The sequence below is a fragment of the Camelus bactrianus genome, chromosome 14 (assembly GCF_048773025.1).
Source record: "Camelus bactrianus isolate YW-2024 breed Bactrian camel chromosome 14, ASM4877302v1, whole genome shotgun sequence".
NCBI lineage: Eukaryota > Metazoa > Chordata > Mammalia > Artiodactyla > Camelidae > Camelus > Camelus bactrianus.
In genome coordinates, this window is record NC_133552.1 from 42,159,952 (window position 1) to 42,187,625 (window position 27,674).

General features: G+C 35.0%; 1 protein-coding gene across 6 annotated transcripts in view; it reads left to right on the forward strand.

Annotated features, from left to right (window-relative positions):
* The window catches only part of PIBF1 (progesterone immunomodulatory binding factor 1), a 172,621-nt gene that overhangs the window by 12,428 nt on the left and 132,519 nt on the right, over positions 1-27,674 (forward strand). For 3 of the 6 annotated variants that reach the window (XR_012511732.1, XM_010973552.3, XM_045509114.2), the window contains exons 6-9: positions 19,505-19,638; positions 24,847-24,955; positions 25,239-25,420; positions 26,694-26,819. Coding sequence is in view for 5 of the 6 variants with exons in the window: in XM_010973552.3 (XP_010971854.1) it covers positions 19,505-19,638; positions 24,847-24,955; positions 25,239-25,420; positions 26,694-26,819 (551 nt within the window). In the remaining variant the exon portion in view is untranslated. The remainder of the gene's footprint in view (positions 1-19,504; positions 19,639-24,846; positions 24,956-25,238; positions 25,421-26,693; positions 26,820-27,674) is intronic. The other 3 variants (XM_010973553.3, XM_074378311.1, XM_074378312.1) reach the window with 3 other exon arrangements.

Here is a 27,674-nt window from a genome sequence, read left to right on the forward strand (position 1 = left end):
GTACATTCGTGATATTGACCTGTAATCCACCAGGTCAAATGTGTGAGCATTTCGTTGTTATAACTCATTTCCTTCTCGGGTCTTCATTAGATTCGCCTTGGTGGTATGAAAGGGGACTCCTGTCCATTTATCAGTCATTTTTGCTTTTTCATCAAATACAGTTAGCGCTCCTAATACCTGTTCAGAGCACGTGCACTAAAAACATCAATCCCAGAGATGCCTGGTGCTGTGCTTGGCGCTGGCAGCAGTGAACACAAGAGACAGTGTCTGCCCTTCCCAGGGTTCGTGTTCTAGTAGGTTAGGGTTGGAACCTTACTTGATATCTTGACACTTTTTGTGTGTGTGACCTTAAACAAGTCATTCAACGTTTTCTGCTCTGTCAAATGGAGAAAATAGTACTATTTGTCCATTCATTTCATTGAATTGCCCACGTTTCTGTTTCAAAGTACAAATGTGATTTTTAGCCAAGTCTCATGTGAATAACTTATTTTATGTTCTATTTCCTGTTACCAAAGCTGTTACCAAAGATCTATTATCCATAAATAAATATTTATAATTTAATTTATATTTTGATGCTCTAATTTGCTGCACTATTAGTGCTGGACAGAATCTGCTTACATCATTAATACAGAGCCAATATTCTGGGCAAGATGAAGGCTCAGCTTTCTTCCTTCTCCTCATAGGAGCACTGAAGTCAGCAGGAGCAATGCCAGAGAGGCAGATGTGCTGATATGAACCCAGCTACCTTAGGTTCTGTTGTGTTTGTTTATTTTCTGCTGCTAACTTGCTGCATTGTGCATGTAAACTGTTTTGCACGTTTTGAAAGATAGCTCCTAATTTTTAAAAATGTTGCATCTATAGTCAAATAATAAAGGACAAAGTTAGAAGGTCCCAGTGTGGCTACTAATTTTGCAGCCTTGGGCAAATCATTTTATCTCAGTTGTCTCCGTAAAATGCCCAGGATGGTAATGGTGCTGGTGCTGGTAGTGGTGCTGGTAATGCTGGTGCCGGTGGTGCTGGTGGTGCCGGTGCTGGTGGTGATAACTGCTGGTGCTGGTGCCAGTGCCAGTGGTGCTGGTGCTGGTGCTGGTGGCAGCGGTGACGGTGGCACAGGGTTTGTTGGGGACAAGGCAGATGAGTTTTCAGATTTGGTTCTGTAGCACCTTATGGTACCTCAGCCTTCCTTAAAGACTTCTTTTTTTTTTAAGAGGGAGGCCTGGAGGAGCACTTTATCCTTGTTTCTATCAAACCACTCTTAAAGTCAGGTCAACTTGCCCAACACTGAGGAAAAAATAGGCTGAATATTTTTAAATTAAAAGTCAAACCAGCACGGACTCTGAACTTTCTTTACATCCTACATAATGGTGTTTAAAATAATAATTTTATTATTAAAGTGAGATCATTTATCTTAATGGCAAGAGTTTTAACTATATATGATCTTTTCACCAAAAGATGGGGCTCACTTTAAAAACAAAGAAACTGAAAAGTGTGATTATCACCAGGTAAGGAAGATAGAGAAGATTATGATCTTCAGAGGAACGTTTATAGAAAGGAAGGTGATCAAAAAGATTATTAAATTAGCAGGTGAGGAAAAGCAGTTTATTCAAAGTACTAAATGAAATTAGTAATTTTTCAGTTGGAGATTTCTATTATGCTTCCAGTGGCATCTCATACTTCTTTTCTCTTCAGAATGTGTGCTGTATATAGACTATTTAATATTGATGGCCAGAGGCAGATAATAAGAAACACAAAAATGCCCATTATATACAAATGGAGTAGCAAAAAATTTTTATTTTTGTAGTGATATCATTAATTTTAAGTCTCTAGACCCACCCCCCCCAAAAAGTAAATTTTCCTTTGAACAATTCTGAGAGAAAATTTGGATTTCTTCCTAAGGAGAATAAATATTTTATCTCGTAGTGAACAAATTGAAAATGCATCCAGTGAAAGATATTGTCCATTGATTCTAAGCTCTCCAAAATTTGACAAATAAAAGGAAATACTACTTTGTTTAATAATCAGTAAGATAAAAGGCTTGGGACAAGGTCATGATTTTAATGACTGCAGTCACTGTTAACGTACTGATTTTTAGTAAGACGTGATCCAAATTTTCATATTATATTACTTGAATGACCTCATGCAGTAACTCAGCAAATATTTCAGTCTTTAGTTTATGTATATTTAGGGTTGGATATTTTAAGGCAAGTGACACGGGTCTTATAAATGAAGTTGTATAAATTTAAAGTTGAATAAAATATAAACTTTAAAAAATGACATGACTGGATGATATTCACCCAAGAATTTTAAAGGACGTCAAGGATGAACTTGAAACTATAGCAAGCGTATAATCTTGCCTGCCTGTGGCCCAGAAACTGAGGACACCAAGAACTACACACTGATAAAGCACACTTCTGTCCTCACTTAGCTTGTAGGATGGGTGAGGGTTGGGATCACTGACTACTTAGGCAAATATAAACCTATGGAAGGGGGTCAACAAAAAATTATATTATAAGTGAACATATTGTAATATTGCACTTGGGCAGTGACTCTACATGTGTATAAGTAGAAGCACAGAATGAAATATGCAGACTTTGAAAAAGGCATTGACAGGCTTCTAAATTTTAGTTTTAAAAAAATTTGACAGACTTCTTAAGAACTGTTATGAGTCCTTAGGGAATTGCTTTTTTCTTTAGTAGTTGAAAGATGAGAGCCAAAAAGTTGGAAATGAAAAGGAACTTAATGAAATATTTCCCAGAGATAACAAAGTCCAATCTTATTCAGTATTTAATATTTTTAAACATAATATTGGAGAAGAAACACAAAGTAAAATCTCGAGTTTGCAAATAGAGAAGTTTTACCGAGTAAATACTAAACTAGTAAGGCAAATCAGAGGAAGCTCTCGGAAAATAAGTAGGCTGATTATAACCAATATGTTTTCTTTTTTATAACCTCTCAGCTCATGTTCCCGAAATTAGCCTGTTCAGAATTAGTCACCAGCTCTAGAAAGTATAATTCTGTTCTATTTTATTGTAAAATTTTCACGCATAGGTAACTAGAAAGGATTTTACAATGAACATCAGTATATCCATCACTTATTTCTGCCATTAGCACATTACTGTACTTGTCTTAATCACATATCTATCCATCTATTCATCCACCAGTCATTTAACTTATGAGAAATTGTCAGACTATTTTCTTAAATATATCAGTAGTTTGTTCCTTTTTATTGTTAGGTAATATTTCATTCATTCTCCAGTTGATGGGCATTTGAGTTATCTCCACTATGCAGACATTATAAATGAAGCTGCTATAAACATTTGAACGTTGACTTTTGTGTGCACATACGTTTTTGTTTTTCTAGGGTAAAATTTAAGAGTGGGATTCTTCACTTCTAGATTGCTATTTGGTTGTTTATTATGGTTTTTATTTCTCTGCTATTTGTTTATTCATTATGAGCGTATTTTCCCTTACACCATTGAGAATAGTTAAAATCCCCGCTTTAAAATCATTGCTAATTCCAAAGTCTGGGTCTCCTCTGAGTTTATGCCTGTTGATTGTCTTTTAAGAATAGGTCACATTTTCCTGTTTCCTCAAATGCTGAATAACTTTACATTGTTTTCTAAAATCTTAGAGTAAATTTAGATCTTAACATTATAACTTTTTGTGGAGACTGCATTCTGATAGTGCTGATGTTTTTGTTTTAGCAGGAAATTAACTTTTTTGTACTCAGGCTGCATACTCTGTCTCTTGGGCAGCAGCTCAAGTTTTTTTGGCCTTAGTAGGACTGCTTGGTTTTGCCCTACATGTGTGTTGTTCAGAGGTCAACCAGAGATTCAGCAGAGATTATCCACGGAACTCAGAGTTCCCCTTTTCTGGCTGTCTCTGGAATTCCCTCCTCACCTTAGAACAACTGGGTTGCCCCAAACTCTACTTTCTTGTCCTTTAAGCTAGAAGGACGCAGAACTTTTTATTGCACCCTTGTCATCCAACTTGGCACACCGTAGACCTACTCTCAGGCTAAAAGCTATTTAAAAAAAAAAAAAAAAAAGACCAGAAGTTCACCAAATGCTGTTCCCTTCTTCCTCTGGGAGATGGACTCCTCTCCAGAATCTGCCTGATTTGGGCCACTTTCCTGTGCCTTCAGGTAGTTGTTCTATATTTTGTCCAGAATTTAAGGTTACTTCTGCGGTAGGGTTGGTCAGATGGGGACTTAAAGAGCCATTACCAGAAGTGGAACCACCTTACAATTTTGTTTCAAGCACAAGTGAAGAAAGAGAAAATCCAGTCTGTGCATGTAGAATATTTGACTCTGAAATCCCGTTTTCCCTAAAAAGCACCGTAGCTTCGTTGGAGAAACTTTTTCTCAATGTGTATTAACTTTGTACTGACATGGATGATGAGGTGTTTTAGGCATCATTAAGAAAAATGTTAGAAGCAAAATAAAACACAACACTAGACCTTGAACAAAATGTACAGTTTTGAACATTGTAACTTTGGTTATTTACACTTCTTACCTATTAATGATTATTGAATTCCTGATATAACCATAAAGTTCTGGGTTTAGAAACTAAAATCTGGTATTTGAGGAACCAAGTTTACTATCTGAGGACATATAAAGATTAGGATGTGTCAGATGAACATCAGCAGCTAGGGAAAAATGTGGTTGAAGTTCATAAAAATCACCAAATCATAAAATCACAGAAGGTGAGGATTGATCCACAAGAGGAAAAACTCAGGACAAATACAAGAAGTTACTACTGTTTCATAGAACAAGGAGTAAATTAATAGAAACTTTAAAAAGGAGCAACAACTGACAAATTTAAATGCCTCAAAAGTGACAGGATCATGACAACTCTGTGTGGTTCACTAAGAGAAACTAAGATATTTGTTAGTTACATCTCTGAGGTTTTGTTGGTTTTTTCTTTTCTTTTTTTTCTTTTTAACATCTCTGAGTTTTGAGACTGAGTTAGGAAAACAAACTTTCCATTTTACTGACACTACTGGATTGTTCTGTCTTTTCCAAGATGGTCTTGATTTTCTTTTTTTTAACCACATGGTGGCAGCATATATCCATATATTTCTTTAACTAGTGTTGAGGTACTCGGAAAATCTTGTCATTTTTGACCCAGAGGCCAAAGTGTTACATTGTTACCTTATTTTCATTTATATTCCTTATTTCCTATCAATTGCCTTAAACCAATCAAATACTATGTTCTAATAAAATTCAATAGATCTATAACTGGGAGGTAGAATTTTTGAAAACTGAAACTTTTCTGGCAAAACATGTAGTCTTCAGATCAAAGATGTCTCAGTTATTACACTGATTTCATAATTACACCTAACAAAAACATTCAGAGACGTTAAAGCCCCACGAGCACACAGTTAATTCTGCCTTTGTTCATGTAATCTGCTGGTTCATGGCAGATATGAGGGGAAAACTGATTTAGAAATGTAATAGAATGTACACCAGAAATTGACACAACATTGTAAACTGACTATACTTCAATTTTTTTAAAAAGAAAGAAATGTAATAGAATGTGATTTTTGACCTTTAAAAAGGAAGTCACTCTTCCAGAAGTGCCAGTTTTAGTGGATTTTTTTTCCCATGTCTTTAGTTTTTTGGAAATAATGTCTAGATACTAACACTGGAAAATAGGGCTCATCTTTTTCTTCAAGTTTAGAGTTTATTTATAAGTGGCAGTAAGTCTATAATTATAACATATCTTGAGCTGTATTACATACATGAGCTTGGGTATGGTACTTAGTGTTTTCATAAGTGCTGTACTTTTATTTCCTATTTATGAAAGGTCAGAATTTTGGTCCAGTACATGTAGCTTAGCTGTGTGCAGCTGTTATGCTATTGTAGAGTTATTTCAGCATGCTTCTCCCATTTCAAAAGAAAGAAATATTACCAATACCATGTAGGACTTTAGTGAATCTGTACTTTAAAAAGCTATTAAGTTTCATGAGGAAATGGTGAAATATTTTTCTCTTATGAGAACTTTGGTAACTAGGAAGCAAGAAGACTGTTTTGTTCAAGGGAACTTCCTTGTTTAAGAAACATAGTTACGTTTATTGAGAAAAATTCTGCAAGATTACCTTGAGGCTCATCTTAGGGATGCATATGTGAGTAATCCAGTTAATTTTATTTGAATGAAAATGAAGTATTTCATTAATGACACGTACTTGTTATTCGGGTTTTTTTATTTCAGGGAATATTCACTATTTGTTTTCTGAAGTTTCTTTTTTATCCTGCCCAACTGATGAATTTAAAATTCCTTTAAAAGTTACATGTTTTTGAAGATACTCATCAGTTATAATTATTTTAGAGTTCTGACAGATTCATTAGTAAACAATAATAGTTTTGCCTCTATACTACATTTAAGTTAAATAAAATAAACATTGCTTAAAACTTTGATTCCTAGATACTTCCATAGGTTCTGATTTTGGTCTGAGATGAAACTAAGAATCTTAGTTTTAATAAACAATCTAGGATTGTAATATGGCAGATTCACAGACCATGAACACAAATCTCATTGATGGAGGTAAAAAACACTTTATATTCATAATTAAATTTCATATTTTAAATATTGTGTGTTATTAATGCCATTACTTGTCTTCAACATAATTAACATATTTTAATGTAATTATAAAATCTAAGAATATTTTGTCGTGGCATTAGCACTGCAAGATTATTTTAAAAACAGCTATCAACTTAATGTGTAAAATATGCATTTCAGCCAAATAATGGCCAGATGCTACCATGGGTCACTATATGACTAAAGTTTCACAGTTCAAATGGAGAGAAATAGTGTCAAAATTGAGTCATCATACTACTTGGTACAGCCATTCCAAACTCAAAACTAAATAAACCCTTCTTCTAACAGGTTAAGTCAAATAATATAGTCGACATAAACTACTGAAAGAATAAGCTTTGCTGTTCAGGCTTATTTAAAAGAGATGTCAACTTAAATGCATTTCCTTTTGCGTTTTTCTTTTTTTTGCCCCAGTTCCAGTGATCTGCCTCTTAGCCAAGCTGCCACTCGGGCTAGCAAGCAGCTAGACCTGATTGAAGTTTTGGGCTTTAGGAAAACTAGTGTTCCAGTTATGGGTTGCTATGTAACAAACATGCTAAAAACTTAGTGACTTAAAACAATTTTTATCACAGTTCTGAAGACTGACAGGTTCAGCTGGATATTTCTTACCTGTCTGAGACTGGAGTCGTTGGAAGTCGTTGGCTTCTCCATGTAACTAGTTGGGTGTCTTGCAACATGGCAGTCTCAGGACCTGACAGCTGGTCCCCTGCAGAGTGAGCATTCAAGCGTAAAGAAGCCCAGGCCAAAGCTGAAAGTCTTCTTAGGACATAACTTTGAAGTCCCAGAGCATCACATCTAACATATTCTCTTGGTCAAACAGATCGTTAAGAGGAATGGTCTCCACTTTGCAGTCTGGGAATATCTTGCCATATACAAGGAAAGAAATTGACGAAGGCCATCTTAGAGATAGGCTGCCACAGTTTGGGGTTTTTCTCCCCTGGCCCGAGTGAAAACCTGGACACAGTATGAGAAAGCCCTAAGCAAGGTCGGAACAGATTGTTGGCAGAGCTTAGCCTGTAAAAATCTATTGACTGCCCAACACCCACCTCCAAATAAAGGGATTAAATCTCCTTTGCCTCCAGAAAGCTGAGGAATAAAATATTCCATTGAAAGAGACTTTTATATTGACCTTGAAACTACTCTCAGTTTTGTTTATAAGAAATGTGCTTAATGCATATTGATAAAGATTGAAAATTAAAGGATGGGCTTACAGTGATGAAAAATGAACAAGAATGTAATATTAATATAAGATAAGGTGGAATTTAAGATTAAAAACCACAAAACAGGGCAACAAAAACAATAGTAAAAGATTTTATAGTCATAAACTACATATTAAATAACATAGTAACTATAAAGAAAAAAAGGCTTTAGAAAAACAAAGAGAAGTTAATGAAAATGTAATAATGGTGGGAAAGTATATAATGTACTTCCTTCAGAATTGGATAGATTTAATAGCCATAAAATAAGTCAGAGATAGAAAAATTCAGTCAATAATTTTGATTTGTTGGCATAAATAGATCTTAACATTCCTCGACTAGAAAATAAAATTTTTAATATCAGTAGGAGGTTTACAAAACTATCATGTATATTCTTGACCACATAGTAAAATAATAATATTTTAAGTACAGATTTTATAGTTCCTACTTTTATCATAATTTAGTAGCAATAATGAAAAGGTGAGGAGAAATAAACTTGGAAATTAAGAAACATTTTTTAGGTCAAAGGAAAGGAAAACAAGAGAAATATCTTTTAGATCAAAGAGGAAGTAAAAACAAGAAAGCAATGAAAATGAGAACATTTTATATCAAAATCTTTTCGGCACATTTAAAGTTGCACCAGAGGAAAATCTGTAGCCATAAAATGTCTTTATTATTAAAGAGAAAGATGAAAAATGAAGACATGTAGGAGTCATCTTTAGAAAGAAAAAAGAATAGTAAAACTAAGGAGTTATTAGCCATTAATATTGCATGCAGCTCTATGGTGACAGGCTTGAAAACTGAAAGAAATGTCCCAACAAAGCAAGGGTTACTAAGACTCAACAAAGATGGAGAACCTGATTAGAACAGGTCCCATGGAGGCATCACAAATTAGGTGCAGGTGTGCTGCTGCTGCGGGGGTTACCAGGTTCACAGCTGGAGAAGCCTGATGAGCTCACAGCTGATCTCTATGAGGACGGCTGATTCTGGTTAATTAAACAGTACCAAACTAGTATTGAAAAAGATGGCATGCTCTGAGAAAGATAGTACAAAACAAAACAAAGCTACAGGCCAGTTTTACTTATTACTACAGATGCAAAAATTCTAAATGTATCAAAAGAATAATACTTCATGATTAAATGTTAAAACTATTCTGAAACAGAAAGGATAATCCATTATATCAGCAAGTTAAAGCTAAAGGCCAATGATTGTATGACAATAAAAGATGATAAAATAAAATTTAGTGACCATTCCTAATAAAGAGACTTAAATATTACAAAAAAAAATTAGTAAAAAATTTTATCCTGAACAGCAAAACAAAACTACTGTTAAAATCAGGAACCAGACACAGACTGGGTTGCTCACTATTATCTCACATGGTCTTGGAGGGAGGGCTCTAGCAGGTGCACTAAGAAGAAAAAAAAACTTCATATAAAAATTCAAAAGGAGATTTTAAATTTCTTTCTGTTTAAAAAGCAGCTAAAACTAATGCAGAAGTTTGATACTGTAACTGAATACAGGATAAATGTATAGTCGATCAATAGCATTTCTTTAGGTTTAGAGAAATAACTGCTAGAGATGGACTTGCTGGGGGGAAATAATGCATAAGAAAAAAAATGGGTATCTATACAGAAAACTATTAAATCTTACTGTTGTACCTGGAAGCACCATATCTTAGAAAGGACACAAAATCATAAAAAATAGCAGTGTTTTCACTATTAATATATTAATTAAATGCAATTATTTTATATTGCAATATTTTTCTTATTTCTGTGTTTGGTTTTTCAGTGGAGAGAAGTGCTGTATAAGGATTGGGATTGGATAAATGATTTTAGTCTATGTGAAAAAATAAATGTTCCAAAATTGCCGAGAAAAGTGTGAGGGAAAAATTTGAAGGGTGGGGGGAAGTGAAGGTGCTGGTCCTACCAAGAACTCATTGTATACTTGAAAACCAATATGATCAACTAATGTCATATTGGCATAGAAACAACCATCAGTAGAACAGAATATAGAGATAGATCTATTTATCTGCCGCAATGAAGGTAGTTCAATTCAGTTGAAAATAATTTTTTTTAGTATAAGTGTCCTAGCACAACTGTATATTCATCTGCTAAAAAAAAGTCCTCACATTTTATAACATATACACATATTAATTCCAGTTGGATTAAAACATTTAGAAGAAAATCTGGGCCGTTACTTCAGCAATCACCCAGATCCTTAATTTAGGGCCCATAGGCCTCCAGGTGTTATGGGAAATGAGTTATTTTCATTTCTTCCTGAAATCTAGCATTTCCTTTGATTATAAATACAAGTAGAAACCACAGTAGGATTGTCACTATGAGTGTCAACATTAGAAATGAGGTATTTTCATATCACAGTATAGTTAGTGCAAATATCTTTAGACAGAGATTGTGCTCGTCACTACTTCCACATTTCTGTAGTTATTAGGCCCCTTACTAGATCGTATCTTTAATACATCAAGTGAAAAACTACATATGTAATTTTCTAAAACATTTTGATAGCTTTATTGCAGTATACAGTTGCCCTTTGAACAACTGGGGTGCTGTCCCTCCACGCAGTGGGAAATCCACATGTAACTTACAGTCAGCCCTCCCTATCCGCTGCGCTGCTTCGGTGAATTCAGCCAACCACAGATCGTGTAGTACTGTAGTATTTATCATTGAAAAAATCTGCGTGTAAGTGGACCCGCAGTTCAAACCCATGTTGTTCAGCTGTAATTTGTTTCCTTTGCAGTTTCGTGTATTTTAATATTTGCTCTTAGAAACATTAGTTTCAGAAGGGGTTCACAAGTATCACCAGATTGCCAATGGGGATTGCCAATGGGGTCTGTGGCATGAAAAAGTTTTAAGAATCCCTAACTCAGATGATTATTAACAGTGCTTCTCAAACTTTAATGTAAATGTGAATCACTTGGGATACTGTTAAAATGAAAACTGACATGGTGGTTCTTGGATAAGGCCTGAGACTATCGATTGTTAGCGTGCCTTCCAGATGGTATTGGTGCCCCTGGCATGTGCTGGTTCACGGACTGCGCTGCCAGTAGCTAAGTTCTGAAACTGAACCATCCAATACAGTGGTCACAACCATATGTGGCTGTTTAAATATAAATTAAGATTCAGTTCCTCAGTCTTACTAGCCACAGGTGGTTAGTGGACTACCATATTGGATGATGCAGTTACAGAACATTTTCATCATGGCAGAAAGCTCTGTTGGACAGTGTTGTTCTAGACGTTGGGGTAATCTTAGCCAAGACAGGGAAACGAAAAGCTTTAAAGGAGACAAGACACCACAGGCGAAGTTTAATATTTAAAGTACACATTTGGGGGAAAAAATTGTAATCAGATTATCAGATTCAATATCAGCACTATTTAAAGCTCTTAGAAATTAACAGTTTACACTTGAGAAGAATAGGCAAAGACTGTAAGTAGGCATTTCACAAAAAGTACCAATCCAAATGGCCAGGTACTCAAACTAGCTAGCATCTTGGGAAATACAATTAAAGTAACAGTGAGATCTTAGGTTGGCAAAAATGAAAAAGGTCTAACACTTACGTAGATAAGGAAAAAGATACACATGTTGCTGGTGAAAGAGTGAACTACTGCAGCCTTTTGGAACAAACATCTAGCAACATCCGTTAAAATGGAAAGTAAGCGTTCCTCAACACATCAACCCACTGCTAGGACTCTGCCCCATGGAGTAGAATACTAGCACAAAGGATACATATACAAGGAGGTTTAATTTACCACAGCCGGCATTCAAGGAGGGGAGAAGGGGCTGAAAACACAGTAAATGCCTCTGACTGCAGCAACAGGGAAGTGATTGCAACAACCATGGTGCAGTCTACACTGTGGAATATTGTGCAGTCATTGACAAGAATGAATTGGAGGATATCATTAATTAGGATTTACAGAAGAAATTGCTAAGTGAGAAAATACAGATGCAGAAGACTCAACATAATGATTCCTTTGCTTTTTTTTCTTTTCCTTTTTTTTTTCCCTTTTTCTTTTTTGGTTGGGGATAAAAATGACCATCCTCCTCCCATCTGTATTCCATGTGTACCTAAGTATATAAACATAGAGAAAATAAGGAAAATGCATGTTATTTAACATGAGTTATCTGGGGAAGAGAGGGAAGAAAGAGATCAAAAAATATAAAAATCCTGCTCTTAAACTATCAGTATGTGTGATAATTCCACTATACATATCTTTGCAATTATTTATATAAAGTTGTTAGTGTATGTTTAAGCTGTTAAAGTGTTTAAAATAAAATTAAAATTATAGTTATTTACTGGTGAAACAAAAATGACTTTCTTTTGCCTTGAATAAGTCACCTGTTTTTGCATCATATATTCTCATTTGCTTCAAGAACTAAAAAAAATTATTTGAACTTCACTATAAATTGGTGAATCAACTTAGTTTCTTAATTCTTCCTATCCACATTTGTTAATACTTTTAATGCTTGTCTAAATCACTGGAAAGTCATGGGAAACCACACTTTTTTGCATTGATGTACTTAAATTCTTTGAATCATAAGGGAGATTTTAAAGATAATTTAGTCACTCAGTCTCTTTTAAAATGTTAAGATTTAAATGTTTTTGGTTCAGTCATATTTGAGTCAATATGTATTGAAATACCAATATTTCAAATTTGTTTTAATAGTTTGCTGAATAAAATGTTGGCAATAAAACTGCCTCTCAACACATCAGCATAACATTTAACAGTGGAGGGTTCTAGATCCTTGAGCTAGTTATGAATAATAGTAATATAATGTTTAGTACAATAGTGGGCACATAAAAATAAATAAGCCAGTGAATCAGTTAGGGTTCTCACTTTGCAGAAGCAGCAGTTAAGATTCAGAGAAACTGACTTGCTAGAGCACTTAGCAGAGACAGATTTGAGCCCACGTCTCTATCTTAATTTAATGTCCACAACTTGGTGCAAGTTACCTTTCTTCATCTCTCATCTCTTCCTTCATAATTAAAAAAAAAAAATTCCTTTTAGAAAAGCTTAAACTGTTATGTCTGAATTCACATTTATTGGAAAGATACTTAGAATTATCATGTAATACAAAATATTGAAATTTTCATGTTTTCTTTTTCACCCACAGTGGACTTGTAATATTTCAGTTTTGTCTCTCTTTTTTTTTTTAAGACTTAAGTGCAAACATCTTTTAAAATAATATGTTTCTTGAAGATCTTAACAAAAAAAGTAGACTCTGGCAGCGAAACAGACTTGTTTCTTAACAGTCAAAAGGTTAATTAGGTTTCTTGTTCTTTTCAGTATTTAGTTGCTTGGAGTAAGTAGATTACAGGCAATGTGAAACTTGTAAGAATTCTGAGGAGTGAATTCTCACTTTCCCAGAATAGCTAACCAAGACATTGCTTCTCATTCACTAAACTGCTATCCAATGTAAACTGCTTCTGCTTTGAACCATTGACCATAAGGTAAATGGCACTATATCCCATTTCTAATTTTCTTAGCTGCACTATCTACCCCCGGGCAGATCACTTCATTTATTAAAGAATTATTTTGACACATAGGTTACCACTTTCTACTTAGTTTACATGGTGTGAAAAACAAAAGATTTAAATGATGCTTGGAAATTCATCATATCTAAAGTAATTGCTTTTTGGTTTACAGCTGCCGACTGTTGAAAATGTGCCTATTTAATTGCATCTTTGAATACATTTTTACTCTTTGTAGAAAACATTTAGATTCATGTTAGTTTGTCCAATGATTTTTTTCTAGATATATTTAAGAAATAATTGTGATAATTGTTTTAAAAAGGGAGTCCAAAATTAACTATGATTTATGCCTGTGCCATATTTGAACCCATAAAACTTACATTTGAAGTCTTTTACCACCCTGGATTTGAGCAGTAAATAATATTAACTTCCAATCAGTGGTTTTATAGATTCCACAGAACAGATTATTTTAAAAAAACAGGAGCTTGAAATTAAAAGAATGAACTACATATGAATTCAAGCACCTGGATTCTAGCTCTATCTCTGCTAGCTCTGGAATCCGGGACAAATCATTTAACCACTCGAGGCCTTAAAGTTCTTATCTTGGGAATAAGATAGTAGTAGATTATGTCCAGTGTATCTTTCCATCTCTGAGATTTTGTAATTGCAAAATGCTCAGCTTCTGTTATTTGGGAACAAGAGGCTTGCGGGCGGGGAGAGTGGGGGAAGGCATCTCAATATAAATATAAAAGGTCTAATAGTTGATAACTTTGCCAAAACACTGTGTAATACATGTTTTTCAGTTTCTTATATCAAACAAACAGCAGAGAAATATATGGAGTAAAATGCATGTCTCTTCACTACGCCCTTCCATCCTGCTCAGCCCTTCTCCCCTTCCGCATGACTCTCACTTGTCGCCTCTTCCATTCCTAAGGCAAGCATCCTCGCAGAACTTTTCCCCAGTTAACATTTTCCTGGTTGAAGCCTCTTGTTTCACTTTTTTTAAATGTCTGTATAATAAAGAAATCTTAACTGACTTTTCACAAAGTGAACACACGCATTTAACAACCACCCAGATCAAGAAAGAGAAGCCCCTTTCATGGTGTCTTTCTCAAAATCCTTGAGAAAATTCTGCTTGTGTGTTGCATAGATATCATTGTTTCAAATGGGGCATTTTATTTGCAGATTTATGATAATATTCTTTGATTTCAGTTGGAAAACTGATGAATTCTTGTTTCTTTTCTTTGTTTTTGTGGGGAAGGTGATTAGATTTATTTATTTATTTTAGTCCTGGGGATTGAACCCAGGACTTCCTGCATCCTAAGCACACTCTCTCCCACTGAGCTATGGCTTCCCGCCCCCGATGAGTTAACACTTTAAGTTTTAAAGCCACTGTTTCTACATCCTGAGCTAGTTTTTCTAAATGCTAGTGCTGCATAGTCCATTTATATTTCAACATTAGTTGAGTCTCCAAACGTTTCCAGTGTAACTACTATGGGAGGGTTGTTAGGTGTGCAGAGAAATGGCAGGTCTTCAAGGAGCTCCAGGGTCTTAAGTGGGTGTGGGGGAAGGCGAGGGTTTATAGGCAAGACAAGAAAACATGCAATTACCATAACAGATTTACTTTTTTCAGGCTAGAGATAGCCTTCTGTTATTTCCTCAGATGAATAATTTAGGAGACGGAAAAGATGGCATTAACCCTGGCAATCAAAATCAGCTCCATTCTAGGTATACAGAAAACTGGCAAACATTTGAAATCTTCTCAGTGACTTGAGTTGTCTTTATTTTCCTCTGCAGTTTTTTTTCCCCTTGATTACAAAAGGAAATTGAGACTTGCTGTTACCCAAACCTATTTACTATCTATTTAGAAAGTTTCTATTAGAGAGGGCTGGTGACTGGAAGTTTCATGTGTGTCTGTATGTTTGAAAAGGTTTAAGATTTTCACTTCTTTAGTTTTGGACTATTAACATCCTCTTCTGCTCATCCTTTTCCATAGACATTAATTGTAAACCTTATTCCATGTAAGAGGCAGAGTGCTAGATGCTAGGATTATAGAAAACTTACTTAAATTTTCCCCTAAGATGTGAGAGGCAAATAATGGCCGCTCACAGCACCTGTGATATGTTTTCTGACAGAGGCGAGAACCAGGTGCTGTGGGAAAATATAAGGCAGACTTCTCACGCAGATTGGGGACTTGGAGTTTTCCCACAGAAGTCGATACTGAGTTCAAGACAGGAGGAGTGTGTAGGAATAATACAACGTAGTCTTTTCTGCTCTCTTTAGCCCTCACCTTAAAATTCTACCCAGTCATGCGTTTAGGTTTTTTCTCTTTTCTTTTTTCCCAAAGTTATGCCTTTATTTTATTTGCTGATAGTAAGTGAGGCAGATTTTATTTCAAAAAATAAAAGTAATAGTTTTATTTAAGGGGGAAGTTTTTCACTTGAAAAGTCCTGAGGAAAAGAGTTGGTAGGATATATACATTCCTGTACTGAACTTCTGCTTATATTTGGTCATATGGTATTTAAAGAAAAATATATATGTACATGCATATATATACATTACATATACATGTATGTATAAAATATGTGCACACACATATCCATATGTCCCATGACTCTGCACCGGGAGTTTATATCTCATGTATTTCAGGGCCAGGTACTGACATCCTCTCTAGATCTTTCTACTTTTAGATCTTGGCACTCCCCCGCCTTACATAGACCCCTGTTTTTTGGAACATTCATGTCACCTTGTAACCTGCCTCACTGGCAGACCACTGGGACGTGGTGTGTTGTTTAGTGGAACCCATGCTCTAGATTTAATCTTCTTTCCTGCTTCGTTGCTGCCTGGGTTGCTTCTTGTGATTCATCCTCCACAACCTTGACCTTGCACTTAATTAATCTCACCTTGAATGAGCACCTCTTCTCCACTTTAGCACTCGGGTTCATGGCCCGCATTCTGTTCCTTGTCACCCAGAACTGATTTACTTTTAAAGTGATCAATTCAGGTTGATCACTAAACATACTACTTCCTCTGTTTCCATGTTTCCCAGTCATTGGCTTCCACCCTCTTTTTAACAGGATTTCCAATCCGTGTAATTTATTTTTTTATCCATCTCCTCCTAAATATGTTTTCTTCCCTCTTCATCATGTTATCAGTCTTAAACTTTTCTCTTGTCAATGTTATTTAATTCCTCCCAACTGTCTTTTTATCAAACCTGCCTCTGAACCCTTTCTAGGAAATCACAGAGGCACCAGCAAGCGCTTTTAAGTTTATTGTTACCGATTTCAAATGGGCCCACCCAATTGTGCTGTAATTCTGTTTTTTCTAGTTCTCTCATTTTTCTCAGAGGTTGTTTTAGGCATTGACGTCTCTCCTCACATCTCCATTTTCCCTCTTTCCTTCTCCCTCTCAGCAGATGAGAAAATGGAAAATGGAAATCCTTAAAGGAGAACTCCCACAATTTCTTGCCACAAACATATTTAATCTGCCCTTATTCTGTTTGGTTGGTTGGTTGGTTCTTACTGTTTATAATGTGAAGAGGCTTACTCTCAAGGGGTCGAAAAATCACGTGCCTTTAGTAACCAAGTGGGTAATACAAAATATTGTGAAGGGTACGGAGTAGTTCTGTGACTTGTAGAGAACTGATAAGAGCGACCAGAGGACATCCAAATTTAAAATCAGGTTTGTTTGTTTATGGAAGTACAGTCAGTTACAGCGTGTCAGTTTCTGGTAGTACTCCATATGGGCTGGAGAAAAGCCTGCCATGGTGGGCGTGGCCGCTGGTCTAAGACCAGTCTTCACAGTGAAGAGGGAGCCCATCCCCTGTGCCCTTCACCACATCCATTTTTCTCCAGTATCAGTCCCTCTTTTGCTGTTCTTTCCCATCCATATTTGAACATTTTCAAGCTCGTCTCATCTTTTAAAAACCTTCACTTATCCCTATTTTCTTCTCTAGTTACTTCACTTTCTCCACTGTATTCTTAAACTAAGGAGAGTTGCCTGCAGTCTTGATGTTTGACAAATTTAGATTGGAGTCCTCCCTGTATGTTCATGAGGTCTGAGACATTTTTTCTCTTCAAGCCTCAGTTTCCTCATCTCTAAAAATGAGGATAATACTTATGCCCAGTCATAAAGTTAAGTATTCAGTGAGAGAACGCATGTAAAATAGCACCAGAAAGGATGTATTGCATGTTCAGATAAATTTGCTTTTGTCCCTGGCAGTCTACCTTCCATCCCTATCCCTGAATACTTAATGGGTTGGTTTGTTGTTTTTTCTCAGTAGTAATTAGTACCACCGACAGCTTCGTCTCCTCAGAGCAGCTCTTTGGCATTTGTCTGTGACACACCCCAGGCTCCCCTCTGTTTCTGTGAATATTCCCTCGGATACCCTGGACTTTTTGCCCTTCCTTCACCCTTTAAATGTTTATATTCCTCAGGATTCTGTCTTGGTCTTTGTGCTGTGATGAAGGTAAAGCTATCAATTTGGCTATAATCTCTCTGGTAGCCAAAGCAAAGAAGAAGCAGTGTGATGATATTAATTGACAGTTAATGATCATTTAGGCATTTTCACAAGCACTATGTATGTATTACTTGTTACAGTCTTCACAGCAACTCTCTGAAGTAGATGAAGACACTGAAGTACAGAGAGGTCAGCCTGCCCAAAGTCTTACTGTAGGTTATTCAATTCTAGACAGTTGAATTCTGGAGCTGTCCATCCTAACTATAACATTATTCACTCTCCCAAAACAGTTACATGATTAGTAGTGTTTAGAAGGGTAAAAGTATTCTTCAAGGGAACTAAAGCATCTTCTGGGACTTAGATCTGAAAAGATGTATACGATGATTCTTCAGGGAGGTTTAGAGCATCCTCAGCTCTGATCCTGTAATAAATACCATCTAGTACCATTCCATTCTTATGGAGAACATCAGTGTAGAAGAACATAATACTATACCGAAGCAAAACACACCCAATATAGTTTTTCCATAATTACCATTTTTCAGACAGCCCTAGACAGAAATTTGGGAGCTAACATTTTACTCATGTCTAATAGTTAAAAAGGACAAAACACTGTCTTAGTCATCTTTGTATCTACAGTGTCTCGCCCAGGACCAGTCACTTAGAACTAGTTCAGTCAGTATTTGTGGACTGAATGTGACCAAACTGAGCTGGCTAGCTCGTTAAAAAAGAATGACTTGTGACAGGCTGTATTTAATGTGACAGGTTCTGGGGGTGGAGTTGATGACTGCTGGCAAGATCGAATGAGTTCAAAGAGGAAGAATAAGTAGGAACTCCATCCCCACGTCTTGCTTCTCCTCTCCATTTCCATGTTCATTTATTTCTTCATTAACTTATTGAAAAGTATTTCATTCTTACTGTATACCAAGTACTGTGTAAAGTAATGAAGATCCAGTGGCGAAAAAGACCAAGTCCCTGCCCTTAAGATGTTTACACTCTGATGAGGTACATGAAAAACTACTTTGATGATACAGTGAGAACCCTACTCTAAAGGAGGCAAATATTCAGCTCTTCAGGTGAGGAGGAGAGGTTAGAGAAAGCACAGTGCATTCAGAGAACTTCAGATCTTTAGGAGGCTTGAGGTGAAGTGTAAATGTGAGAAATGGTGAGAAATGAGGCTTGTAGTAAGCAGGTTAAGGTATGCTTTTAAGATTTTCACTTCTGCCCCCTCCCCTGTCTCTCTACAACTGCTTTCTACTAGTCTGGTGAGTCCAAGGAAGATCAATCTAGGAATATGCCCCAAGTGCCACAGAATTTCCTATTTTGCTGAACACAACAACCGAAACTGCATGGGTTAATCTCTTCAGTTAACTGTTTTTCTTTGTAGATGTTTGATATTCATGTGTCTCTTCCTCTCTAAATTGGGAACTCAAGAATAGGGGCTGTGTGTCATTCATTTCTGTGCCTTTAGTAACTCAGTAAATGTTGAAAACATCATTTAACATTGGTAGTCATTTTATGTATTATTCTATTAAAGCATAGCTGTCCTATTTTTTACTGTGGAAAACAGAGCTCAAGTTATAAACAAATGAAATTATAAACTCGTCTGTGAATTGATTACCCCTCTTTGAGTAGGAAAAAATTACTAATAGAAAAATGGAGGGTTTTTTTTTAAATTACAAAAACACTCAGAGCTTAACAGAAGAATTTGGTACAGAATTTGGTTGAGTATGTTTAGTTTGAAATATTTTATGACTATTTTGGCTTATAGACTTATGAGGAAGATCGCAGAAACTACTCTGAGCTTCAAATCAGATGTCAGCGTTTGGCCTTAGAATTAGCAGACACAAAACAGTTAATTAAGCAAGGTGACTACCGTCAAGAGAACTATGACAAAGTCAAGAGGTAAGTGGTTAAGATGGCTCCAGCAGTGGTTCTCATTTATAGCTTGCATCTGAGTCTCTTGAATTCTTACCATCAACATTTGTAGTTCTATGTTGTATCTTTTTTTTTTTTTCCCTGTCTCCATAGTTTTATCTTTTCTGGAATATCATATAGTTGGAATCATGCCGTATGGAACCTTTTCAGATTGGCTTCTTTGACTTAGTAATGTACATTTGAGTTTCTTCCATGTCTTTTCATGGCTTGATAGCTTATTTGAAAAATGAGTAATATGTCATTGAATAATATTTATTGAATAATAATATTTCATTGAATAATGAATGATATCCCATTGTCAAGATGTACTGCAGTTTATTTATCCACTTACCTACTGAAGGACATCTTGGTTATTTCCAAGCTTTGGCAATTAGGAATAAGGCTGCTATCATCATACACATGCTGGTTTTTGTATGGACATAAGTTTTTGATTCCTTTGGGTAAATACCAAGGAGCATGAGTATACTTGTATGGTAAGAGTATGGTTAGTTTTGTAGGAAACCATTAAACTGTCTGCCCCAAAGTGTCTGTACCATTTTGCATTTCCAACAGCAACGAATGAGAGTTCCTGTTGCTCCACATTCTTGCCAGTATTTGTTATCACTGTTCTGGACTTTGACCAGTCTAATAGGTGTCTAGTAGTATCTCGTTTTAATTTGCACTTCTCTGATGACATGATATGAAACATCTTTTCACGTACTTAGTTGCCATCTGTGTCTCTGCTTTCGTGAGGTATCTGTTAAGGTCTTTGGCTCATTTTTTAATTGGTTTATTTGTTTTCTTACTGTTGAGTTTTAAGAGTTCTTTGTATGTTTTGGATCACAGTCCTTTATCAGATATGTATTTGGCAAATATTTTCTCCCAGTCTGTGGCTTGTCTTTTTATTCTCTTGACATATCCTTATTCTTCATTGACAAAAGCATGCAGTTTTGGCAGTTTGTTGGATTTAGACTGTATTTTTATATCGATTGTTTTCATCTTATTTAGAAGTTGTTTTTGTCCTTTCAAATGTAATACCTTATAAGATAGGAACTCAGTGTAGATTTTTTTTTAAATCTTACTTGATTATTTTTATTTTATGGACTAAATTAAATACTTCACAATTTTATCTGAAGTTTTTTCAGCTATTCCTTTTTGACAAAAAGCACACATACTTTCATAAAATAACACTTTCTGAAGATAAGTTTCCCACTGTGTTGTTACTGAGTAGCTATAACAAATAATTTTCCTTTTGCTGGAACATACTTTCTGTTGTTTGTACATTAATGAACCACTACTTAGCTGCATGTCCCTAGGTAAATCTCTTATTCTAAGCCAGAGATGGGGCTAATACAAATAACTGTACATATAAATTAAGATCAAATAAAGTAATATTTCTGAAGTCTTTATATTATATTTGTGTGTGTGTGCATATATATATATAGAGAGAGAGAGAGAGGGAGAGAGGGAGAGATTATCCTAATAGTACACTGCTGAATCTACCTGCATCTGAAATAATTCTTGAACTATCGTAGTCCTTCGGTGAGTTTTTGTTAAATGAATGAATGCTTTAAAAATTGTATAACACCATTAAGTAAATTTATAAGGATTTGGGCTATGATGTTGGTGCTTCTACTCCCAGCATGACTGACATGCAATATGTATTATTATGTGTGTCTTGCTATGTCAAAATCTAGTGATTATTGGAGCTTGAAATCCATGAGAGCTATACCATAGGGCTTTTGAATAAAGCTAGATTTTAAAAGACTTATTTCAAAATGAAGTAGATTGTGTTGGTAGATACTTTGAGTTGGTATTTTGATGTCCTCTCTACCACTATTAGTCTATGACAGTAACAGGTAAAATATGAAAAAAGAAAACTAAAATGCAGAGAATTCTAGAGTGGCCATGAATGAAGGGTAAATGAACCAAGATGAGACATGAGTTGATACTGAAGCTGGGTGATGAAAACGGATTGGGGGAGGTATCATTTTATCATCTCTATTTATATATATTTTATTTTCTATAATGAAAACCTAGGAAATAAAAACATAGCCCTGATCAAAAGCATAATAAGCATCCTCATATACTAGAAATGAAACAGAAAACCAAATAAGCAAGGGTGCCTCAAACTGTGAGTCCTTTGGTTCACTCAATAGGAAAAACAGATTTTTTTTAAATGGTCTGGTCACAAACATATAAGATAAACTGGGGAAAAAAAAATCATTTTATGTCCTTGATAAATTCTCAGAAATGTGCAAACAGAAAACCGGTGTATGAATATTAACTGCGTCATTATTAGAAAGACTTCAGATGCTTTTCAACAGTAACGTGGAGAATAGATTATGATTTATTTTTATGATGTAATTCTATGTAACAATTAAAATCATTAAATTAGACCTGAATGTATCTCTATGGATAAGTCAAACACATTAAATTTTAAAAAGCAGAATGCTTGTGGCCATCTTTCCTTCCACCATCCCCAAAAGAAAAAAACATTTCTTTACTTTCTGGCATAATATAAAATTCTCAAGTTTATTTTGTAATTTCAGTGTCTCAGCCCTTTCTCAAAGGAGTCTTGGTTCCTTTTAGTGGAGAATGCTATTGAGAAATTAAGATTTGGGTGCTGGTGATTGCTACAAAGATCATTGTTTCTAGGCCCTTCCAGAAGGCAGAGGCCCTGGAGAGGAGAGTGGGAAGATGGCTTAACACACTATAGATAAGATCATACTGATACCTCTAAGTCCAGTTCAACACCACAATAGCGAGTTGGGGGGGGGTGCCAACTGGCCAAATATGGTACAACTTGAATATCAGGATGAATATTAACAGTGATGAGTTATTGTTATTAATCCATTGAATAGAATAAGAATCCTGGAGTATGTACCAAGAAATAAAGAGGGTCTTCACAGTAGAATGCCAGCCAGTAAATTATGCATGTTAGAATTACCATTTTGTAACCTCATAATGCTGTTTGATTCAGAATCATTGGAAGTTAAAGCCATTGAGTAAAAGTATGTTAGAACAGAGCGTTAAAATATGTCCCACAGATTACTTATTAATTGCAAAGGGCAAAAAGTTACCTTTACAGTTGAGAATTTTGGCAGATACCACCTTAAGCAAATAATCAAAGTTATTACCACCGATCATGGGGTAAAGTGACATCACGTGCCTCTTTATTTGATGTACTGAGGACACATTATCACTTCTGCAGTATTCCTGTCCAAGGTGCTCAATCTGAAGCTAGTCATAGGAAAACATCAGACAAATGACAGTTGAGCAACATTCCATAAAACAGTTGGCCTGTGCTCTACAAAAAGTCAATACTGTGAAAGACACAGAAAGGCTTAGGAACTGTTCAGGGTTAAGGAAGACTAAAGACATGTGACATCCAAATGCAGTGCATGGTGATGCACTGACTCCTGGGCCAGGGAGAAACTTGCCATAATGGACGTTTTGAGAACAATTGACAAAATTTGAAAAAGGATTATATATTAGATATTGTATTAGGGCTAAGTCTCCTGAATTTGATAATTCTGATTATATGAGAGAATGTCTTTAATCTTAGGAAATTCACACCAAATTATTTGGGGATATAGGGACCTAATGTCAGCATGTAACTTAAATAGTTGAGAGGGGAAAAATGCACATGTAGGAGAGTGTGTGTGTGTGTGTGTGTGCGCGCGCACGTAGTGTCATACCTGTATTTATGTGTATATATGTTTACATATATGAACAACAGAGAGGGAGACAATAGATATGACCAGGTAATATTTAGTAAATATTACAAAGTAAATATGACAGAATGCTAACAATTGGAGAGTAAAAGTGTGTTAAAAAATATGATATGGAAACACTAAATTCATCTTTGTATCTAGGGGATAATATGGGAACAGGGAGGAAAATAAAGGGAACTTGAGGTTCACTCACAGTGTCCTATCTTTTTAAAAAACAGAACAAAACTTTAATGCAAATATAGACAAATGTTAGCTGTTGTCAACTGTGGATAGGAAGTTCATGGGTGTTTTGCTCTGTCATGCTTCATAATCATTTTGTACATAAAAAACATCGTAGCAAAGGGAGCATGATCATTACCTTGTGAGAATAATATTTACATGTAAAAGCAGAAAATACTTAATATGTACCAAAATATTAATACTGATAGTCATCTTTAGTTACGGGTTTATGGGTAATAGTTGTTTTTTTAACTTGTGCTTGCTCAAGTATAAGCAGAATATTTGTTAAGCAGAAGAAAAAAAAGTCTTTCTAAATGAGTTATTGAATCTATTGAAAAGAAAAACAGTTCTGAATAGCTCTATCCATGGACACACCAGGTGAGTAGATGAAATAAAGCGCAAATGAACTGATTCTGGCTGGAGAGGGAAAGTTAAGAATTAGTAAATCAAAAAAAATTAAAAAAAGAATTAGTGATTCTATTTTTCTGCTCATTTTTAAGATGCTTGTTTGTAGGTTTGGTACAATTCTTGGTTTTACTGTGTCAGGGAAAAAGCTGATCTGAAAATGGGAATTATGATCTCTGAGTAGTCATTAACAATTTGTGAATGAAATAGTCACAAGAATGCCTGCTTGTGTATCTGCTATGCAATCTGAGTGATGAGGTAAGGGTTTTTTATCTTAACTGAACTGAAAGCCTAAAGCCATGTATAAATTCTTTAAAAGTTTTGGCTTCAAGATTAGGTTGAACTTTAACGAAAAAGAGTATGAAAACTAATATATGTATGTATATGCATGACTGGGACATTGTGCTGTACACCAGAAATTGACACATTGTAACTGACTGTGCTTCAACTTAAAAAAATAAAGATAGTTTGAAGATGATTAGTGTAAAGATACCAGAGTGTACCTTAACAAGTTTTATTATTTACTTTGTTGGTTAGTGCAGTTTACTTATTTATTTTTTAAAGATAATTCATATTTATGTATCTGAACGTCTTCAACAGAGTTCCTTCTAAATTTGAAAAGCAGATACTTTATTGTTCGTAGAACAAAACTGAAGTCCCACTGCTAATGTCTCTGCTCAGTTTCCTGAAACACAATCAACCCTTTTTAAATGTTCATTGTAAAAAGAGTTGTAAAATTTACATATGTATTTGAATTTTAGTAATAAATAAATAAAATAAAAATAAATTTTTATTTTAGTAAAAATAAATAAGTAAATGGACTTGAATTTTTTAGTGAGCGTGATGCACTTGAACAGGAAGTAACTGACTTACGGAGAAAATATGAAATACTTGAAGCCACTCACATAGCTCAAGCCAAAGAAAGAAGTGAATTATCAAAAGAGGTAAGCTGATAGAATCTCTTGTGTTTTGTTGTACAGTGGTTGGGGATGTAGCCCAGGGCAGAAATTGTGGGAGGGACATTTTTTTTCCCCCTTTTTGATGTAGTTGCCAGAAAGAAGGGATTTTTCGTAGCTCTGTTTGGATGAAAAATTTCCAGGTTAAGAATTAGCCTTCTTTCTGTGGTAAGAAAAAGCACAAATGAAAGAAAATGATACAGTAAGCCTTGCAAAGTAAGATGACATTACTGTGGACACTGCCTCTGTGTGTGTGTGTGTGTGTGTGTAGGTAACCACCTTACAGCAGACTGTTACTTTACTGCAAAAGGATAAAGAGTATCTCAACCGGCAAAACATGGAGCTCAGCGTTCGTTTTGCCCATGAAGAAGATCGTCTTGAAAGACTTCACGCTCAACTTGAAGAAACCAAAAAGGCTAGAGAAGAGATGTATGAAAAATATGTAACATCAAGGCAAGATTTACATCATTTTCCATAAAATAGATACAAATGAACACCAGCATTTTTGAGGGAACTCTTGGCTTTGGGGAAGAATAGTGGGGGTTTTTTTGTTTTTTTGTTTTCTTTTAGTGTCTATACAGTGATGATAAGATAATGGTTCATTTTGTTTCCTCATAAGATACTCACATTTTAATTTATTTTTCTTTAAGACATTGTGTTTTTTTCCAACAACCAAAAGCCTTTTGCTTTTAGGTAGGGATATGTGTGTGTGTATGTGTGGGTGTGGGTGTGTGTGTGTGTGTGTATGTGTGTGTATATATATATATATATATATATATATACACATACTATAACTATTCTTATTTTTTCTTATGATACAACCTTTTTTACTTCCTAGTGACTAAGACCTCTGTATAAGTGTTTTATGAAAGTATATAAATATCTCTATAGTAGTATCTTTTGAAGTTAATGTGGTCGTGTGAAGCCTGACATAAGCTGACTTTTTCCTGACTGTGTGAAACAAAAGAACAAGGAGACCGCATTGCTTACTGGGTTAAGACACAGGCTCTAGAATAAGACTCCTGCCTTTCAGTCCTGTCTTCTCTCTTCAACTGGATGCATAAGCTGTTACAGTTCCTTTATACCAATAGCCCTTATAATCCTCGAGTGGTTTTATTTTTATCAGCATTTCAAAAACCAAAACAAATTCTAAACTTTATCCTTTAAGATTTCACATGTTCGTACCTTTTTCCCCAGCTTTGGTATTTTTGATCAGTTTGTGCGTCTGCTGCCCTGTGTAAGGCTTTGTGACTTTGCTGGGAGGTCACAGTGGCTGTGATCATTGTGCTTAGAAGGAAAGGCTTTGTAAAGAGTCTATTAGGGTCTTTTTTTTTTTTTTTAAAGATTATTTGTCTCCCAAAATGCACCACACCAGATTATTATCTAAATGAAGGACATTCCATAATGCATTAGTTTTCAAGTCTCTAGCCATATGCATTAAAAGCTATTAGTAAAATATTTTTGAAGATGAATACTTATTCAACATGAACTAACTTTTTATGTAATAATTAAGCCTTTAGGTTAGTATGTTTAAAAGGAAATCTTAGATGGAACCAGATTGAAACAGTACTTTTAGGAATTGTAAAACTTTATATCTAATACTATGTTTTTAAGTAACATTGTCAAATATAAAGCATATGTAATATAAAATATTAAAATTTTACATAAATGGCAATAACTTTATTTTACAAAAACAATCATGGAGATTCCTTTTGACTCCTTGCAGAGACCATTATAAAACAGAATATGAAAATAAACTACGTGATGAATTGGAACAAATCAGATTGAAAACTAATCAAGAAATTGATCAGCTTCGAAGCGCTTCTAGGGAAATGTATGAGCGGGAAAACAGGTAAAAAAATAAATAGAATAAATAAATTTGTATGGTATTTTATTCCTCTTTGAAGCTTGTAGTTTTATTGATATTAAACTTTAGTTTATGACATAATGTCTTTTTGAATACATTAAAATTTGTCATAAATCTAAATCTAAGTATAATGGAATATTAAAGTTCTAAGATCTTTGATAACAAGCTTAGAACAAGTTTTATCAGACCTTCAGCCTCTTTTCTTTGCTATTTTCATTATCTTTTTATTATCATGTTAACTTGTCCTTTTGCCTTTGCTTTAGTTCAGATTAAGGACAGGAATGAAAAGGAAATTAGAGAGTACTAAGAGATACCAGTATTTCTTCCTGTAACATGCCAGTAATTTCTCCAGGAAATTTTTTAAAACCAGAATAATAATATGAAATATAGCTTATGCCTCATTTAGCTGCTGGCCCTGAAAGACATCATTTAGATGATCTTTAAGAAGGATCATTTTTATTCATGCTACTTTTAGATCAGCATGTATTAAGTTTCCTTAGTTAGCAAATTGGCAGTATAAGGGGAAAATAAATGCTGCTTATTTCAATAGCAGTTATTTTTATATACCATCATTATGGTTCATATGGCTTTTCAGAGTTTATATTTTAGAGGGAACCTTATTTTGAAATTGATATAATTGTCATACTAGTTTATCAGAACTGATTTGAGTATATGATACTTTGACCTTTGCCAATAAGCAAGACTTGAAATCAGATTAAGGATGATAGTAGAGTTAGTTTACATTTGAGCTCTCAGAGCAATAAATTCACTTATTTAGCAAATTTCTATTGAAGCTTACTATATACTTGGTACATGTTAGACGCTATAGGTACAGAGGTG